Here is a 21,428-nt window from a genome sequence, read left to right as displayed (position 1 = left end):
AAATGTCTAACAGGCAGCTAGGACTGGGGGGACAGCAGAGGGCTTAGGGAACTCCATCTGGAGAAGTTCATAATAAGTCCTCTGGATGTCAGAAACCAGAAATCCATCCCATTTAAAGAATTCCATCATATGAGAGATAGTATCCCCAAAAGAGAGAGTTCCTCAAAGGCAGAATCTGGGCTAAATGGAATCCTCCTCCTCAGAACAAAAGTTCAGTGGAGAAGGAATCAGTGAGGCGTATGCCAAGGACTCTTCCCCCTTTATCAGAAGAGTTCTGCTCTCCAGGCCTCTTATGTGAAATAGATGACCAAGGGGGTACAGGAACTGAAACTCCCTGGGGAGGCTTCAAGTCCATGAGTGCATTAAACAACCCCTATGTAAACTCCTGACATTCATGGTGGGGATCTTTGGAAGCAAGGGAAGTGTTTAGTTTTCTGCTTGTTCTTTAGATGGATGTTAGCCCTAAAGACCTTAGGACGTTTAGACCCTTGCCAACACTCAATCAATGTAGTGGGAATTTCCTTCCAAACAAGGATCTGCAGAATGCCCCTTGGTCCCTCAGATATGACCAGCCAGCATTCTCCCTCAACATTTGCAACGGTTGTCTGCAAAGCCTCTGAAGACATTTAAGAAGCCAGATCCTTGCTGGCCTCTGACGTGGTCGTGGCACAAGAATCCAACGGAACAACTGACAATCCCTCTGGGCTTTCACCAGTCTCAAGAGAGATGTCTGGGGGAGGCAGTACAGCAGGCAAATCTGACCTAACTTTTTTGGTCTTTTGCTTGGCAGATAGCTGACCCTTGGGACAGGACAATGACTTGACGTTGGTTCTCCAGGTAGACAAGGAGGAGGGATGACTACGAAGGGTCTTAGAGAAAAACACTTGATGAATTGAGCACAAATGTATGGTCATGAGAAGCACCCAAGTAAAAAAGACATTGCTTTTGATGGTCATTATGGGGAATCTGTCTCCCACACTGACATTTTTCCTTTCTGGATGACATATAAACTCGTAAACCAAAAGAAAAATAAGACAAAAAGAAACCCCCAATGTGGCACTTACCTGAAAATGGCTTGGTAACCAGCACAAACAAAGAAGCATTCAGACCAATGACTGAAGATAAGTGTTCCTACTGGCGACAAAGACGTTCTGAGGTATGCACATCTGTACGCCACCTTTATGCCCTACGCCATGAGAGGGGAGAAAACATGTGATGTATGATGTCTTTAAAATCTTAAGGCTTTGGTATACTGACTGGACATCGGCTACCCTTGACAGGGGATCCCTTTAGTGAAGAATACTGCAGCAGTGATATGGAAGGACATCCACTGTTGCCTGGGCCAGAAGGGAGTCTCCACATGATCTTTATGGATTACTTCTGAATCTTTGGAAGTACCCTGGATATCAGTGGAAAGGGCTGAAAAGCATACAAGAACATTCTTATCCAAAGTAAAGAAAAGGCATCTTGTCAGTCTTTCGAGCCTTCTTTATGGAGTCCCACAGCAGAATCTTGCCAGCTGATTGTTCAGAGAGGACACAAATAGTTCTATTTGAGGAACTCCTCAAAAGTGGATCAAATCTTGGAAGACCCCCGATCTAGTTTCCACTGATGGGGGTCTGCCCTTGTCCTGCTCAACTTGTATGCTACACAATATTAGTCTAACAAAATGTAGGATGTGCTTGTTCATAGGTTCATAGTTTAGTACTAGGCTAACTGCCCTTGCGAGCCATTTTAAGCCTAACCCAATTATCCCTTGTGAGACTCAAACCCTGCACCTTGTGTTTTTAAGGCAAACACCTTAACCATCAGGCCACTAACTTCGGTGTTCAGCGTCCCCCACACCTTGCACTTTATCCTTCTGGAAACTGCTTCTCAAGCAAAGTCAGAGGGATCTGGGGTGACTGACTGCTTTGGAACAGGGAGGGAGAAGGGAAAACCTGGATTTAGGGATATTCGCTGTCTACACCAAGTGATTTCTCTTCTGACAAGTTCCAGCATGGGACTTAGAGACAAAGGAGGTATGGCCTGGGAATAAACAGACTTCAGATACCACTGTATCTTTCTCATGTGGAGTCTTACCAGGGGTATCAAGAGAATCATAGATTCCATAAAACTCAAAATCCTGAGGTATTCCCTCACAGTGACCGAATTCTGAGTGGAAAACCCCAAAAACAGATTTAGACATAGCTCTATTTTTTCCTGTGGAAGAAAAGATCTTTGAACAGAGGTGTCTAACTGACATCACAGGAACACAATCCTGTGTGAAGGAGTCAAAAAAGACCTTTGAATATCCTCTTGGAATCCCAGCTTGTGTGAGAGACCTCCACCCAAGTGAAAGATTCCTGACACTTTGAAAAAGACTCTGCAAAGATAACCAAGTCATCTAAGTATGGAAAAAGGTGGATACCCTGTAGCCTCCAATGAGCTACAAATACAGCTAGACACTTTATGAACACTCTTTGGTGCAGTGGATAGTCCAAAGGGTAAGGCAGGGAACTGATAATGTGATCCAAACACACAAAATCTTAAGAAACACCTGAAGTCTGGATGTAGAGGGATGGGATGATAAGCATCTTTTAAATCAAGTGTTACTAGGAAACTTAAATAAGGAAGAAGACGTAGCACATTGTGAAGCGACAGCATTGTGAACTTAGGCACTGTCACAAGCAGGGTTAGAAAAGAAAGGTCCAGAACTGGTCTCCAAACATTACTTTCTTTGGCAATAAAAACATCCTTGAATAAAAAACAATCCCAACTTTGGAAGGAAGAAGTGGTTCTATCACTCCCTAAAACAGCATGTGTTGAAGGACGGGGAAACAGAGTAGTCTAGTTTGGTGGTTGAGGAATTGCCCCTGGAAAGGCAGGGCTTCTTCCCATTGCCATTTGCTACCTTGATGAATGATCTTCAGGACCCATTTATCGGACACCATCTGCTGCTGAACAGGAATGTGGAGATTCAGAATTTCTGGAGGGGGGGGGGGGCAAGGTCCCTAAGTCATTCTGACTTGGTGTACTGTCCCTGGTTTTGAGGAGGGTTCCTGAATTATTTTTGGGACTTCCCTGCTATTTTTCTTAATCATCTGTTTACTTTCATTTTACCAAGATTGTTTATTTTCTTTTTTTCTAAATTTGGATGAGGGGTTAGAGAAAGCACTGAAAAATCTTACAGATTCCCTGAATTAACTTACCCCTTTTACCACACTTTTTGACCACTTCTGCAGCACAGGAATCCAAAACTAAATTTCAATCCAAAAGAGAATTTAAAATATTTTTTATGTCATCTGGAAGGTTCTAAGAACACAGCCAGGCAAACCTTCAAATCAGTACCAGTGGTCAAAGTCCTGGGAGAAGTATCAACGGAGTCATACACACAGTCAACAATGATTTGTGATTTAAGGTAGATTTTTCCTCACAAGAAGAAACTGCAGACAAAACATCTGTCATACTTTCAAAATTAGAATACATTTTAACATATCAGACTGAGAATTCAAAATCTGAAAATCAAAGTTGTAGCAGCATACACTTGTCTTCCCATCCTTATCAGAATGAGTAGGATTGGAAATAAATATTTAGCAGCAGTATGATTAACTACAGTTATAGCTGTTGGGTCAGTTTTTAGAGTCTGAATCAGGAATCAGAGGAGAAAACCCAGGTAACCCTTCACATTTCTGTCCAGATTCTGAATCTTGAATCTCTTCAGGAAAAGAGGCATTCCTCTTTCTTTTACCAGAAACTACTCTACAAGAAGGATTAATAGCCTAAATTAAACCCTGAGCCAGACCCAGTAAACTAAACCTGTCTAAGGAAATTTGAGTAGGAGAACATAACATGTTTAGTTTTCTGTTTCTTTTCGACAGGACAAATGGGGGCAACAGTGGTACGAATGACGGCGGCAGCAGCTTCGCCATAGATGCACACATTATTCTGACAAAACAGCAAGTCCTCTCTGTCCCCTTTGTGATAGTTCCAGTTTTATGAACATGCAAGAGGACAAGCATGAGAGGGCCATTTGCAGCCTTGTAGGCAAGGCAGATCTTACCATGTAATAGTCTATGAGACAGAACAGACTTGAAGAATTTTTAGCTGTTCTGTAGAGCTTGGGTAGTTCATACATGAATTATTTTTGTGAGAAAGCATTGCTTTTTTTTCTAGTTGGCCATATGCTTGGATAGATGCACATCAAACAGGCATTACATTCTAATATAGGCATGTTAAGGGAGGAGGAGTAAAGTGGCAAAATAACTTCTTTGGAATAAGAGGATATGGATTTTGAAATTAATTGGCTAGGTAGAAGAATGTCCTAAGGGCAGTTAACACACAGTGGTCTGACAAGAGTTCACTGACCACCAAATGCCCAGGTCTCTGAGAGCATTGGTTTTGAGAAGGGTGCCATTTATGTGATTGGGAAACAACAGCACAGCTGCACCCAAGTATGCAATACTACTTTTTTCTTTGCTTTAAGCTTTACCAATGGTCTTGATACTGTGAACCTGTATGGCTAAGTCCCTCTTGGGAAACATGGGTGTCATTCTGGATTGCTGATGTCAGCTCTGTGTTTGCAGTCATCAGTAAACCTGGTCAGACAGAGACCCCTAACATCAGCTTTGATGTCAAAGTACACACTGGATAGCAATGATCCCAGAATGGAGCCCTGAGGGACGCCACTGGTGATTAGCTTTTTTAAGGAAAATGTGCTACCAACCATTGATTTAGTGGGTTCTGTTTGTCAGTTTGCACTCCAATGATACATAAGCGTTTATATTTATCTTGCTCAGTTTATCAACAATGCCAGACAGTGAGAGAGTACTGAACATCTTTACTACATTTAGGCAGGAAGTGTAGTGTACCAATTTACTTTTGTCCAATGCCTCTGTGACTCTTTTGTTAACAAAAACAATCAACCATTGTTGCCCCTCCTAGTGGCTCATTTTAATGCTGTTCTGCTTTCCTGAACGTATACATTTCAAACTCTACGGTTATTTTCGGTTCAAAACATTTCTGCACACCTGTACATGTGTCTCTACTGACTAAGTTTTATTTTTTTAAGCAACAGATTAGATCACAAGACCCAGTTCCAACATACAAACTATAAAGAATAACAGACTATAATATATACATATAATATAGTAACATAGTGTAATATACATGCATCGTGCAATGAATAAATTGTATGTAACTAAATATTACAATATTTGATTAAAAGTGTTTTACTATACAAACACTGACTACAAAAGTTTATTTCAAATATAAGCAGCAGTTAATGTCACACAATATGACTAGCAAGACTTTGGTACATACAAGTGATAAAAATTAGTACTACTTTGACACATAATGGCTAAAATTACCATCTTTTCCCATTATTTTTGTGAAGAGGTTGGATGCCTTGCTTTTCATATATACCTTCTATGTGAAGTTTCAAGCCAGAGCAGTAGCATTGGGGCAAAATTCTTAAGTGGGGTGTAAATGCTATTTCAAAGAATGTTATGGCAAATCTGTCTGTGATGTAAAAAAGAAGCGAGTTCCATTGGTGTGACCCTGCAACTGTGAAGGCCTTTAGTGTTACAGAAAGGTGGCATATGGAGTAAACAGGGTGGACTACATTATTAGACATATGCAGACTTTTCATGTTAGGGTAGATAGCACACGAGGGCAATGACTACAATTTAGTAACATGTAAATCAGAAAAAAACTATAGTGAATTTCAGTTGCCAGTAAACTGGAAGAACGTAAGCATATCTGGAGTTTATTATTTTTTCTGGTGATGGAAATAAATGGCAGTGAGTCAAGATACTATTGGGAAGGCAGTATGTTGCAGAGAATCTTTTTGGCTTCTTTAAAGAGCTGGTGCTGACATTAAGGTCTTCAACATTTCCTGAAACATATATTTTGTGCTGTTAATATGCATCTTGAATGAAACAGTGAGCAATATCCACATCCCCTAGACATCTGTACTCGTATATCTTTTGGTGGCATCCCCCATGGGGGTAGGAATTTGCGGAAATGATGCTGTAGTTCTGAACCTTTTAGCCAAAAAGTGCAAGCTTGGATCTGAAGGAATTTAAACTTAAATACAGAGGTGTTGGCCAGTGGTATAATATCCCAAATTCACCATAAGCAATTTAGTGGGTGTGGCCAGTGAACCAAGCTGTTAGATCATCTGCATACACAGTGTAAATGTTAACAGACAGCACATTTGATATATTACTTATCAAGAGAGAATAACTGACCTAGTGTAGAGCCCTGATGAACTCATGTAAAGGGGGGGGGGGGGGTGATATACATTTCAGCTATAACACAGCTCTGGATAAATTGTCGGAACAGTTACAGGCTTAAATTTGACATGTCAATGTGTGCAAAGTTTTGAAGCAGGTTTTGGTGGGAAATCAAGTCAAAAGCTTTAGTCAGGTATATGTACACATCATCAGTGAGACTGCCATAACATGTGTGTTTGCAGACCTATTCAGTGAAGGAGAAAAGAGAGCTGGAGGTGTTCTTGTCTTTTGCGAACACTATAGTGATATCTGTATTGCAAATATATGACAGATAGTTCTTACATCGTCTATAATGGTCAGGCTTGTGCTGGATTGGGTATTTTTACAATAATAATAACTAAGGCTGTTTAACACACTTCTGGGAGGTTTGCCAGTTACTTGTACAAGTGTTAATAATATGCAGTAACAGAACTGAAATGACTGTACTGCCAATGTCTAGGATTTTATCAGAACCTGGGTGGCCATGTAGGTGAATGCTTCTAACTAACATACTGACATCAGAAAGGCTAACACAGGGATAATGTTGGAATATCACATTTATAACATGGGGGTGACATTCTGATATATGGCTAGCTGGCCCTTTGTCTCATACTATATAGCAAAGTGGGACCAGTTCTTCAGCTTGGTTTGTTTGATATTAAGGAAAGTTAAATGTAATTGTGTTAGTTAACTTCTTTGCAGACTTGTCTGTAAGCTGCTTTAGTTCCTTTCCTGAATGTGAGTTTACTTTATTTAAATGTAATGTATGCTTTAGATGATGTCTCTGGACTTATTTAGTAACTACACATTTCTTAAGTTACACTCTTTGGGGATTACTACTGGACTGGCATTCATCTTACACTGCATCTCTTTTGCCTAGTTCCTTTTGAAGATGGGGTCAAACTAGGGGAGAAGATGTGTTTTGTTTGATTTCATTTCAATAGGAACTCTAACTCTTGCAGGGAATCAGCGTATTCAGAAAGCAATGAAGGTTGACATTAGTGTCTTGCTGGGTTCTAATTGCGACCAGTTAGTGCCAGTAACTTCTGCTAGTAGGAGTGCAATTCAGTATTTTAGAATAATAAAACATTTAATTTATCTGGACTGATTTATGTTGCTTAGAGGTGGTTGTTATGTTGTCATGGTCACTTACTGGGGTGGGATTTAAGTAGAATGTAGGTGTTGTGAACAGATGTTAGCAACCAGCTTAGTACTTAATGCAAAAGCATATTAGTTAGTTTAGGTTTCTGATTTTTTTTTTTATGAAAACATTAGACAGGGCATAATTATTTATATACAAGGGTGCCTTCAGGGCAAACACTATAGTGGTGTATAATAGAGTGGGATGGCCTAAGTCAGAATTCTGACATAATAATGCTGTCCTTGTTGGTGCAAGGACATTTATAGTTCTAGAGTGATGACACATCTATGCCATACTTGAAATACTGAGGTGGTCTACTTTAATCCTTTTTTGATAGGAAAAGAGGGGGATGTAAAGTGAACTACAGCTGAGTTGGAAGTCACCTGAGAGGAAAAGTGAGGTAAGCAGACATAAAAATAGGAGTTTAAGTGGCAGACTGGATAATAATGGACTACTGATAATTTGTTTTTAGAGTTAAGTAAGGGAAAGTACACGCTGCATCTGGACATCAGATACAGTTGGTAATGACTACAATATGAAATTATACTACGCAAATCTAGTGGACAGCTGTTAATAAAGAGATTCTGAGTGACTTGTTAAACTATAAGGAAAGATAGTAATAGTAATATGTTTTTTTGCTTGCTACCTACAGAACATAAAGCTTTTCACTATTACTCAGTTCACTACTAAGTGGGTGAAAAAGACAGTGACAGTAATAATGCCTTTTCACCTGCTACCTACTGAAAATCAAATTCTTCACTATTAATCGGTCCACTACTACCCAGTGGGTGACAGCCAGTCATGGGAATCAATCACACAGTCATTAGGAGTTGTATATGTTTAGCTCCGTTGTTCTCCAGCACATACCTGCAGTGTCTAAGGGGTGGTGTGTGCAACAGGCCTTGTGAGCGATTTTTACACATACATGTGTAACGTAATCATGATCCTACCCCCTTGTACGCAGCACCTCTATGTCATTTCTAGTCTAAATCAGTGGATTTGACCATGGAGTGTGTAGTTGGACATGTAACACTCAACCCTCTCTCCATCCGGGTCCTGAGATGCTAGTTGAACTCAGGGTGCTTTGAGTGTAATGAGGGCTTTATTCCTCTGCACAAAGGTTATAGTAAGTAATAGTAATAAAAATTACTAGGTGGGGTGGATGGTGAATTTAGGTTATGATTACTATGATGTGGGGGTATGACAGTTATTGAAATATCACATGGAGTAATAACTGACTTACATGATATGATATTATGAGACAGACAGTAAAGGAAAGTGATGCTAGAGAAGGTAGGAACAAGAGTGGACAGTATGAGGGATCCCCTTAAACTGTATCTTGCTTGAGAGATAAACAACATGGAGCACTTGTGACAAATTTATTTTTTATATCCTGAAAAACTCTAGAAAAGAGAGACTCAAAATCTCAAAACCAAACTAATTCTGAAAATGGATTCTTTAAATAGCAGTATATAGCTGTGCTGAGTGTGTGCGACCAGCTCTTTGACCTTAATCCATCATAGAAAGGTGCTTTCTACCACCTAGATGTAGCAAGTTTGGGTTGCTCTTTTCGTAGGATAATGAAGGTAAAGCAAGGAAGTGAGAATTACAATATATACCTAGGCACTTCATTTAGATGTCATGTCAGAGAACTGACTGCTCTAACACTTTAGCCCAGCAGGTAACTCACTATATAGTGGGTTATGATCAGGTCACAGACCATAACCTGCTTATTATGTGTTGGGAGACATGGATGCCAAGAAAATCTTGGCAACCATGTCAATGTACTAACTGCTACAGAAGCTGTAAAGCACTTAGCGAGCTCTGTCAGATAAACAGTGTAATGCACTGCATTATGCTTACACTTACCTTGCCATGGCTCTCAAATGTCCAGACATTTGTCCCATATGTTTGGTGAGTTCCTCATAAAATCTTTGGTTTTAGGAGAAATCTCAAGAGGACTGAAGTTATTAAATAATGACACACATTTGAGTTTCAGACTTTGCATTCTTCACAAAACACATATGCTGTTATTCTAGCTGCTTTCTAAGTTTATAAGATGAAGTGGCAAATTATTGGTACAGATAGGCAGAAAATAATCTGTTTTTTTATTCTGCTGCTGTCTTTTGCTGGACAGTACTGGCAGATATGACTGGCTAGCATGAGATACAATATTAACATTTGTTAAGACTGGAGTCTCAGACTCCAATAGTGCTTAACTGATTTTTTTTCCTCCCGAATATTAGAGTGCAATAATCGCACTCCATGCACTACAATTATTTTTCAGACGACATACATTATTTACATTTCAGTAGTGTAGGAGTGTTTCTGCGACAGTTGTGACCTGATGCAAAAAACGGTGGCTCCCACTATATGTTCAAGGACCATGAATGTGATCCTTGGAAAATCAAGCATTTAAGCGTGATTACACCAGAACTACAATATCTCTGAGTACTCTCTCTTCTGTGAGGTAAAGCAATTATGGAGTTAGTATACAACAGTATCAAGTGTAGGGGGGTGCTGGGGTGCTTGGCCCCTTGTAAAAAAAAAAAAAAAAAAAAAATGCTTTTTATGTATAAAAGCAAGTTGTGCACTTCATTGTTATATCACAAACATATAAAACTTAATTTTGGGAGTTTCAAGACTCGCAATGAAGAGTCTCAAATTTCCAAAAGGGCATGATAACACAAAGTCTTAACTCTTGTAATTAGCTCGTTTGTCTGTAATGCTGCCAGACAAGTGTGGGCTTTTAACTAACATGAAAAAAAAACACCATCTACATTAATATTTTAATGTTGCTCATAAGCACAATCCCTGACCAGGAAGGTGAGAAGCTTTCCTTTCCAGAAAAATGAAAACTTTTTTCCTCCTGTAGTTATCATCAGTAACTTAACACTTTTTAGCACTGTGTGCCTTGCCATGTAAATGTTCTCAGGCAGACTGCCTGGAAAGAACATTTACTTTTCTTTCCAGGATACTGAATACTTTTGTGGTGAAGATTAATATTCTACAGGGCTGAAGACGCTGCACATGTAACCAACAGTGTACGGGTTTCCTACATTTTACAGACTGCGTCTGCTGTTACGCATAATTGTGGTGCTTTCAGTCTGGCATGTGCTGTTACATTTAGTGCTGTAACATGACTTCTTATAACTGGACACCCAGTCTGACTACTGTGGACCTAAACAATAAGTATTTCAATTAGGTAATATTGAATTTACACAGGCATTCTTGTACATGGTTTCTACTATCAACATGTCTATTTTTTCATGCGATTTGCATACCTGTTTAATTCCTTTATTCCTTTCTAAAACATAATTTGCAATACCTATTAATTACATCTGTTTCATATTTCATTTATTTCTTGTTGAAAACACAACTTATCCACCCTATGGACTCAAACTTCTACATGATTTACTTCACAGATGTATTACCTTACAGGTTTAAATTAATGATATGAAATGAAATCAAGTCTAATACTGCTACCAGTTACACATTTCCTTGCTTTATTCTCAGAGTATAAATGTATCTTCCAAGACATGCGACCATGGGTGGACAGAGATTCTTAGGATAAGAAAACAATATAATATTGCAACTACACAGCAGCATATGATCAATAAAATGCAACGTAATGCCAGCTTCACAGAACACACAAAATGCAACTGCATCCTCAAAGTATGACTCCAATGTTCATAACCCGAATAAAACTAACAGGCTCTGTGTACAGCAGATTTAGAAGTTCATTTAGTCTATACAGCAGCACTGATTAAAAGCGCTGAAACCAATGGAAGGACAACCTCATAACATCAAATGTGTGTTTGAAGTATTTACTTCTAACATAGAAAGCACTTCTCCAGGCCTGATGCATGACTAAAAGTGGTTTGTATTACTGATAAACACACTACTGAAGGACTTGTACTGCATTAATAGCTACAGATGCCTTATGTTTGTGCTTCTCAGCTTCAAAGAAAAGTACAGTTGTGTAAGACCTTACCACAACAGTAGCTGTCCTACTTCTCACCACTGCAGTATTCTTTACTGTTTGGATATATTGCTGAGGGCCAGCATACCAAAACCTTTACACTTTCCAGGCATTGTACATTAAACATATATCCTACATGCAAGGTATGTTAAGGAGGGACACCAATCCTCTAAAATGAAGTACCTCAGGTGGCCCAGAAGAACCAGAGCAACCCCAGAGAAGCAATACCATGTGTAACCAGGAACAGGAGGAGGAGAAAAGGATATACAAGGAAGTAACGGGGGGAGGGGGGATACTGCAACAGTGAGAAGTAGCATATCTACTGTGATGTCCTGCCTTAGTACTGTTACAGTGACGGCACAAAAACTGCTGGAAAGTATGGGAGAAGGAAGGCAAAGAAGAGCCTTCCACAATCCCCATGAAAGATGACCCTGGTAAAACCTGCCCTGGTCCTGGAAATGACATCCAATTTGTAATGTTCAGTAAAAGTGTGAACAGAAGACCAAGTAGCAGTTTTCAAGATGGATCTGGTATCTAGACCACTGAAAAATCACCAGAAGAGGCCACTGCCCTAGTAGAATGAGCACAAACAGAAGAGGAAAGTTGCCTGCCATGAAAGGAATGGCAAAAAGAAATGGCCTTACAAGTCCAGGAGGAGATGGCTTGCTTAGATTCTGCCAAACCCAATTTCTTGGCATGAAAGGAAACAAAAAGTTGTTCAAATTTCCTGATATGTTTTATGCTAAGTAATATTTGAGCTGTCTATGTAAATCCAAAGTTTGAAGAACCCTCTCACTAGGATTCTGTGGAGACGGGAAAAAAGAAGGAAGACGAATGGACTAATTCAAGGAAAAATCATTAACACCTTGGACATAAAAGAAGGACTAGTACAAAGAGACACTTCGCCCTTGTGAAAAAACAAAAAAGGAGGAACTGCTATTAGTGTCTTAAGTTCAAAGACCTCCTTGGCAGCAGTAACAGCCACCAACAATACAACGTTGTAGAAGAAAAAACTGCAAGCTCAAAAGGGGACAGAGTCAATTTCTCAAACATAAAATTAAGGTCCCGAGGAGGAGGAATATGCTTTCTTGGAGGACAAATATGAAGGAGGGCTTTTAAAAATTTTGACTTCAAAAAATAGAAGCCAAAAGTGGATTCACAACCAGGCAAGCGGAAATGGCTGACAAATTAACTTTAACAAGGAAAATGCCAAACTAGAATTGAGCAACTCAAAGAAAGAAAGAATCATAGGATCGCCCCCTCCCCCTGAAAAAGTGTACAGTTCACGTCTGAGACACCAAATAGAAAATCTCTTCCATTTAGTCACATATGATTTTCTAGTAGTGAAGTTTGTGGCCCCCTGCAAAACCGAAGCACTTCCTCAGAAAATTGGTGCCTAAAAGGAATCAAAACTCTATCACCCAAAGTGTCAAATGAAGGGTGGACAAGTGAGGGTGAATGAGATATCCCTTGCCTTGCCTTGTATGAGAAGATCTTTAGTGTGGTACTGTCTGGGCCAAAAGAGAATCACCAGCAAAATTTTGGGTGTGTCATACATAATCTTGTGCAGGACTTTTTGGCAGTAAAGAAAGAGGATGGGCATACAGAAAAATCCCCTTCCAAGAAATAGGCTTTGTATCCACTTTCCAAGCCAGAGGACTTGACACTCATTCCGAAGGGAGGCAAAAAGGCCCGTCTGAAGACTACCCCACCGATGTACAATGTCCAGAAACACCTTCCTGTGAAGCATCCATTTGTGAGGATTTGTCCTGGACCTGCTCAAAGAGTCTGCCACCAGACTGTACTCTGGAGGAACATACAACACCTGAAGAATAAAGTGATAGTGGACTATAGAATCTTAAACCTGAAAAGCCAGCCAGCAAAGAAGATAAGATTTCATGCCCCCTTGCTTGCTAACATACCACATGACTATGCTACTGTTATGTAAAAATTGTCTGTAAAAACCTTTAGAGGACTTGGAATCCAAGGGAGTGAAAAGCCCCGAGAGCCAGAAGTAGAAGCCCAGTTTCCTTGACCTTGATACAGTCTGTAAGCTGGTGATGGGACCAAAGACCTTGAACTTTTAGTTTGTTGGAGAAGCATCCATGTACAGTTCCTGTGTTGGGAGAGGAACCTGAAAAGGAAAACCTGGATTCAGGGAAATGTGGCGAGTCCACCAACAGAGCTCAAGCTTGAGATAAGGAAAGAGAGGAACCAAATACTCTAGAGTCTGTCAGTACTACAGCCAAGCAGTCTTCAGATACCACTGACATTTCCTCATCTGGAGTTTGGGAAAGTGAACTATGGGAATGGTGGATACCATATACCCCACAGCTCAGAGAAATTTGCTTGCAGGACAAACTGGAAGAGGAAGAAGGGACTGGAAATAAGCAGCCAAAGAAAAGACCTTAGGAGGAGGGAGACAAGCCAAACATTGGAATGGTTTGAATCCCACAACCCAAAAACACCTGGTACTGAGAGACAGTCAACATAAACCTTTTGAGATGAGGGTGAACCGACTGAGCAGAAGCAGCACAGTGAAGTGTAAATTCTGAAGCAGGAGCTGTTGAGAGGGGGCTTGATTTAAAAGCTTGTCCAAATAAGGAAATATTTGAATTCCCTAAAGTCTGCAGATGGCTACCACAGGGACCAGACATTTAGTAGACTGTTGGATTTGCAGAAAAACAAAAAGGCAAAGCATAGAACATAATAAGAGGACAAAAAGTACAGTTGTATACACTTACCATAAATGTAGATGTTCGAGTGTATTCACTATTGCAGTCATTACATTTGGGTAATCTGCTGGCAGGTTGCCCTCAGTCGGCCTGACGTTATGGAAGAGGAGACAGTGAAACACGAAGAACATCCTCTTGAAGAGACTGTAGGAATATGGAGATACGTGTCCTTCAGATCCACGGATACAAGAAAAAAACTGATTGAGGAAGCAACAGAAAGATAAAGTGTCTGAAGAGACAACATGAGAAAGGTGTTGAGAAAAAACAGGTCTAAAATGGATCTCTACGATCCCTCTTTCCTGGGAACCAGAAACATCCTGGAATAAAAACCTGTTCCCTGCAGAGACAAGGGGACAGGGTGGATGGTTTCTTGCTCCACCAGATCCTGCAGAACCAGAGGAAAATGAGGGAGTTGGCAAGGAAGAGGCTGAGGAAGGCATCTGTGGTTATCTGTTGCCAAACAGGGAAAGAAAAAGTCAGCCTGAGGGACAGAGGAATCTGGCCAGGGAGAGGGGAGGCTAGATGTCAGACATAGGCAGATTTGTCAGGAAAAGAAGGTTTCTGGCTCCTAGAACTCTCGAGGGGGCTTGTCTGGGAAAATTCACTTAGGAACCTTCTTCCTCTTAGCAGGCTGTCTAGTCTGCCTTTGGACAAAAGGAGGTTTAGATGGAGAATTTCCCTGAAATTAGGGACAGGAAAGTAAAGATTCACTTTGGGTCCTGCATAACTTTACTTTTATCCTGAAGGATTTTAAACAATTCTGCAGCAGCAGTACCAAAGTGATTCTGGTTGTCTAAGGGGAAACAAAGTTTGGCCTCAATGTCTTTAGGTAAGGCCTAAAGGTACAAACAGGAGTATCTCCTCATGGGCGATCCAGATGTAGATGTCCTAGAAGAGGCATCAGCAGCATCATAACCACATTTAATAGAATGATGAGCCACCTGACAGACAGAACTCAGAAGAGAAAGGCAGATGTCCTAATGTCCAAATCAGGTATATCATTCAAAATCTCCTCAGTGTGGAATAGAACAGTCAAGACATACCTCGTCATCTGAATATGACAATTAATGGCCTTGCAGGCCAAAGTAGCAGACGTGTACATTTTCCTCCCCCATACTGCTGCATAGCACAGCTGTCTTTGTCAGAAGGTAAAACACTGGAAGCGGATAACAGTTTGGATGGCTTATCTGTGGACATGGAAACAACAACAGGATCAATATGAAGAATTTTTATACAAAAATTTGTGACCCTCAGGGGTATTATAAAATCGGTTTGGCTTCTCAGGGGCTGGACATTGACAGGAGCCTGAGAAGCTGCAGAAAGGGTATCCAAAAAGGCAGCTACAACAGGATAGCCTCCAGAAGGTACGGGTAAACCCATCTGCAAGAGTTCATACTATCTTTTTTGAACATCAGGAACCTGTGAGCAATCCCACTGCAGTGTGTCTTGGGGACAAATGCTTGATAAATATCACACGGACTACGTGTGTACACCCAAACAAAAAAGGCACATCTCTTGTCAATCTTTATGGGGATTCTGTCTCCCAACTCACATTTTCCCTTCCTGGATGTCAGGGAAGCAAACTACAAGAAGGAACGTAAGTCTCGTATGTTACCTTACACTTTACACACAGAACGTACATGTGACATAGGACACCTGGAATTCACTGAGAAAGGCTTTGGTATATCGAATGGATGTTCTATTTACCCAAGACTGAAGAATACTGCAACAGTGATAAGGAGGGGCATCAAGTATTTCATAATGAAAACTCATAGGGGATAACACCCTGTTGTTATAGTAAGATCCACAATATAAACAATCAGTTCTGCATACTTCTATGCAGACTTCATCAGTGAAATGTTGGTTAGACCACTTTCTAGCCAAAATAATCACACTTATAATTAGCAACCCTCAGATCAACACAGATATCAAATCAGACGCCTTATTATATTAAGCACTTTATTTTTTTCTGTGCATTACCAGAGATGTGATGACCCAATGCTCTTCATCTTTCTTTCCTTGATACCAGTTAAACTGTTTCTATAGAGAAGGCAGAGGAACAATGGGTCCAGTCCACACTGTGCTTCATTAGCCTAGGTACCACCACAGCAGAGGTTATCTGGTACAAGATCCACGTAATTCCCTTCACATGGGGACAGTAACAAGAAATAAGAATCTCCTACCTTTAGTTCGGCAGTAAAAGGTCTGAGCTTGCTTGAAACACATCAATGGAGCCCCAAAATCTAGATGACAGCATGTCAGAAGCACCGAATGGTCATGTAATGCCTGTGCAGGGACTTGTATCAATATCAGATACCAAGCCATGTCCCTGAGGGTGAGGTTCACTATACACGAGAATATGTCCTACCAGACAGTGAAGAGCATGTACTGTCATTGTGCGCACATGAGGCATAGGAGAACCCACAGGAATGTCCTCAGCTGCAGCTGGTGAGCTTTCTTTGACAAAGGAGGACAGTGAAGAAATAGATTCCCTAATTTCAGCGTAAGACCACCTAGCTATTACAGGTAACAAGCGATCATGCAATGTAAGCATGCTGGGTAAATCCTAGTTATAAACCCACCAGTGGGAGACAACTGGTGCCAAGAACCAAGGATACATCTCCTCCCCAAGGCAGCTGGTCAAGCTTTAACTTTTTATACTGATGACGGATGTGAGGTCAATCTTTTCACAAGCTAAGGGATAGGTTGCTACTCCTAAGGAAAACTACTTGTCTAATGGATAAACCTTATATGACAAGGCTCTGGTCAATGGCAATCTTCCTGATCCCTTAACTTCTCTGGCTTGTTTAACACTGACCTGGGATTAACTGAAGGAGCCTTTTGCTGGTCTCTGGTCTGGGGACTTTCCAGTTACTATTTCTTAGGTTATAACTAAGGGCTCAAGTTTCTCTTTTCAACTCCATGTGGGACACAGGACTAAGGTGCTGACACTGTGCACCACTCCTAGATAGTACAAGCAGTGCAAATGTGGGTCTACGTTTATCTGTCAGCCACAGAAACACTTTTAAATTTCATGAGATTTAGACATTAAACAGCATAATGTTTCATGAGATTTAGGTATTAAACACAGGAACTTCCAACAGTAAACATTAAAATGGACACATGAACGGTTAAGAGCAGACAAAGAAATAGACAGCACAGGTGCTAAGCATGACCTCCTTGTCCAGATTATATCACAACATGGCACAGGACAGAAGTGCACAGACCTTCTAGCATGGACATTGGAGACTTTTCAAAAATGCAGCTAGTTGGGAAGATCAGAAATGGAAATTCTAACAGTTACTCTTTAGAGAAAGCCTTCACAGTCAGATATATAAGATTTCTTTCATATATGTACAATTACGCCATAATCTGTTGGGCTACATTTCAGTTACTGATGAATGGTGTATAAAAACATCATTTAGTGACCTTACACGTAATACCTGACCAAAATGCCACTACACAACTTACATGCTCTCATCCTCCATTTCCAAATCGCAATTTCCCGTAAGACTCCGTGTTCTTATATATCCCTGCTTTAACTTTTATCATCATCATCTGCACTAGAGGACTGTTCTGGGAATAAACATTTTTTTTTCTCTCTGCGGTTTTTGCTCCTGTGCCTGCCAACCATCAGGCACTCCTCACAGCTGGACACGGCCAATATATTTATTTATCCACATATTTCACCCAGGATCAAAGCAGCAGCTATCTTAAGGAAAAAGCCATTCAAGCACCTATGAGGGTACATTATGTCCTCAATGGCATTCCAAAAGTTAGTATGTTTTTGTAATGTCCTAACCCTGCACCGGAGTGGGAGGATGCGCGATCAGTGTCACTGACAACCCTCTCTGCCTTTCCCATGTGGGTGCATGGTCCGTCACACCTGAGGTGAAAGGCTACCACCAGGTAGTGGCTTGGTGAGCTTCAGTTCCACCTGAGGCCACACATTTGCAAAGCCACCCCCTCCTTCAAGGGAGTGTGTCAGGTGTGGCTGGTTTGCCCTACACCCTCCAATGATAGTCTTGCCCGTCCCCCCTTACAATCTCCATTGAGTGCCTGTGCCACTAATTGAACTTGGGTCACACAGGCCACATTCAGGTCTTTATCCAGCTAGAATTAGCTGGGAATAAACATTTTCACTGTGAAGCAGTGCTTCATGGATCTCTGAAACATTTCAGCTTTATGTCTTTAAGTTCTGTAACTATCTTCCTATCAAAAACTTTCCCCCGCAGGAACTGTATTGATGTGGTGGTTACAGCTCTCGATGCTGTCTGCTATATTCCTCAGTTCTCCCAGGATGTCACAGATAAGGACCATCTTTCCATCCTAACGGGGTTTTGATGCTACTGCTGTGTTGCTTTACTTTCTCTAAACTAAATTATGTCTAGTCTCTTAATCCATGTGATTTAATACAGTGTGCATGCCCTAATGAACCTGCAATATACCTACATTAATCACCATCCTACAACAGGAAGAATACTTGTTAGTTTTAGGGAAAGTGGTGCAACAGGTAGCACACTCGCCTTTGGTGCTAGAAGACCAGAAGGCTGTGGGTCCTATTCTCACTCCAGGTGACTGGATTGTTGATACTGCAGTATGCATTAGGGGGTGCCGCCATTCTGAGTTTGCTGTCCTTTGGATGAGACAGTAAACCAAGTTCCCATCTACTTAAGTCGGTGGTAGCTGAAGTGGATGCATAAGATCATATGGTACATACTGAAGAGAGAAGGTGAAGCTCTCTGATGCCCTGGTCAAATTTCCCTAGTCGTACAAATACCATCTTGGGTCTCTCCTGAAAACAGGCAACTAGCCTAGTGATACTAAAATGATAAATACAAAATAAATAAATAAATGAAAAGAGTTTTGTCCTTCTGTTATGGTTTTTGTGTCCCAGTAACTTGATGCATCTGTTTTTCATTATGAATCTGCATCTTTTTAAACAACCACAACTAACGTGTCATGCTTATAACTAAAAAGCCTCCCAACTTGGTTAAAAAAAAAATAAACACACACACACACACACACACACACACATAATATATATATATATATATATATATATATATATATATATATATATATATATATATAATTTTTCTGCCTAGTATATTATGAAACAAATAACTTGATTCACTGCTTTAAGAAATACACAATACTAAGCTGAAGCCTTATTTGGTTGACATGTCCATCTAATAAGGAAGATGCCAGTATTAGCTAGTATGGGGATTGATTTTATTATCTTACCTTGAGTTTGATTCACGCAGTTTGTTTTGTTGTAGAACAGAAGTTGCAGGGCTGATACTGGGAGTTGCACAGCGTGATGTGCTTAGATCACACTGATCAAGCAATTTCAGCAGTTCTTCTTCTGTTGGACCCCCAACATCTTGGAAAAAAAAAAGAATACAATCATTCATTTACCTTCTTTAAAAATTAACCAAAAATAAAAAGTTTAGTATTTTGTTCATGTTTTTTCACAATCCATCATCTGTCCTGATGACGGTGAGGGACACGTCCCATCCAAGATGTCACTGACTCAGGTTTGAACAGCATCCTGGATGCTAGAAGACCAACTAGTGTGTCAGACTATGAAAAGATTCAAGTGGCAGATGGCCAACTCTCTTCTCTCATCACACAAAGTCTGGCACTCCCCATTTAAGACTAAAGGGCACAAAGACAAGAATAAAATGGATGTTCTGATAATGACTGTGTGTGTGTGTGTGTGTATCAGTATTTCTCACAAAAAGGAAAAAAAAATCAGGCCACAGTTAATGGACAGAAACCCCAAGATCTTGAGATCAACAGCAGAAAAAAATATCCCTCAACCCAAATCCATATTTTGTAATTAGAGAAGATACGAAATAAAATTACACCTTTGTGTATTTTCTATGTATGTACTGGACGTAATATACCTTATCCAGGCTAAATGTTTTGATTTTATTCTTATTACAATTATTACCTATAATTCCACTCAAAAAGCTAAAAAATCAAGTGGTTATTAACACTGTCAAAAGGTTGACCAACAGCAAAAATGGGCCATACATGAACAGCGGAATCCCCACCCCTCAAAACAAGGTTGTCTCTCTTTCATGGTGGTGACGTTTGGTGTAAACAGAAATATGTTTACCATTCTATCTAGCTCAGATCCTCATACATGTTGCTTCAAAATCTATGCATTCTGCAAATACAGTTGCTGAAGTCACTCCTCAGATGCACAGAACCTTGTTGGAAATGTCAAAAATGCTGTCTAATTCAGGTCTTCTAGTGAACACCCATAAAACTAAGGTCATGGAGTTTGCCAATAACTTGTTAGATCCAGCTAACTCAAGTAATCTCTGTAGCCTAACAAATGCTGATGCTTGAACAGGAGCAGTAAAGGATAATAAACTCTCAGCTGTCATCATTGATCAAAATCAGAAGATTAACCAGCAGGGTAGCACTTGCTAGAAAAAAATTCCCACACACAGAAACAGACTATAACACATACAATCGGTGATTATTTTAGTTAACGTATATAAACATTTGGACAAATCTAAATAATAATGACAATTAGTGATTACTTTTTGATCGTTTCTAAACTTTTGAACAATCTTAACAGCGAAGCCAGAAAAAATCTAAGAGAAGTCAGTTAAAATGGCAAAATCTCATTTCCAACTTGATTTGTAACTTTAATGATACATACTTCCGCAAAAAAACAAAACAAAACAAAAAACCTCACTGAAATACTGCAAATGATTTTTCCTCATTTTATTTACAATATTAAAAGTAGGAGACAGTGAATTAAACCTGCAAATTATTTATCTCATTCTATTTACAGTATTAAAAGCAATAGATAGTGAATTAATCCAAGAGACCCCTCAAACATTAAAAATAATTCCTTAAACAACAAAAGAGAAGACTATTACTACCTTACTGGACTTGGCTTGGCTGAAAATGGTCATAGTTAACAAGGAAATAAAATGGCATTACATGACTGCCATCTATTATAAAAACCTTAGACTATTCAAGGCTGTAGAGGTTTAGGAGCATATGCGCACAAAGCAGAGAAAAGTAACCCTGGACAGGCTGTCAGTCAATCACAGAACAGACACACACATACAAGCAATGTGGAAGACTGCCAATTCACCTACAGCGTATCTTTGGGAAGCAGGTAGAAACAGAAGCACCTGATGAAAACTCACAAGGACAAAGGAAGAATGTACAGAAGGAAACACAACCAAGTACCAAAATAGTCAACCAAGTGTTCAGTAGCACCAATATTAATTGGTGAACCACTGCCATTCCCCAAGATAACAAACATGTTTCACTGTTATATG

General features: G+C 40.1%; 1 protein-coding gene across 1 annotated transcript in view; it reads right to left on the bottom strand.

The window, feature by feature from the left end:
- KCTD3 (potassium channel tetramerization domain containing 3) overlaps window positions 1-21,428 on the bottom strand; it is an 816,466-nt gene that overhangs the window by 82,382 nt on the left and 712,656 nt on the right. The window contains exon 17 of the mRNA XM_044061321.1: window positions 19,360-19,498. Coding sequence (XP_043917256.1) covers window positions 19,360-19,498 — 139 coding nt within the window. The remainder of the gene's footprint in view (window positions 1-19,359; window positions 19,499-21,428) is intronic.

The sequence above is a fragment of the Protopterus annectens genome, chromosome 1.part0 (genome assembly GCF_019279795.1).
Source record: "Protopterus annectens isolate FY-2018-M chromosome 1.part0, PAN1.0, whole genome shotgun sequence".
In the NCBI taxonomy this organism is placed as follows: domain Eukaryota; kingdom Metazoa; phylum Chordata; order Ceratodontiformes; family Protopteridae; genus Protopterus; species Protopterus annectens.
This window is presented reverse-complemented; position numbering and strand designations above follow the sequence as displayed.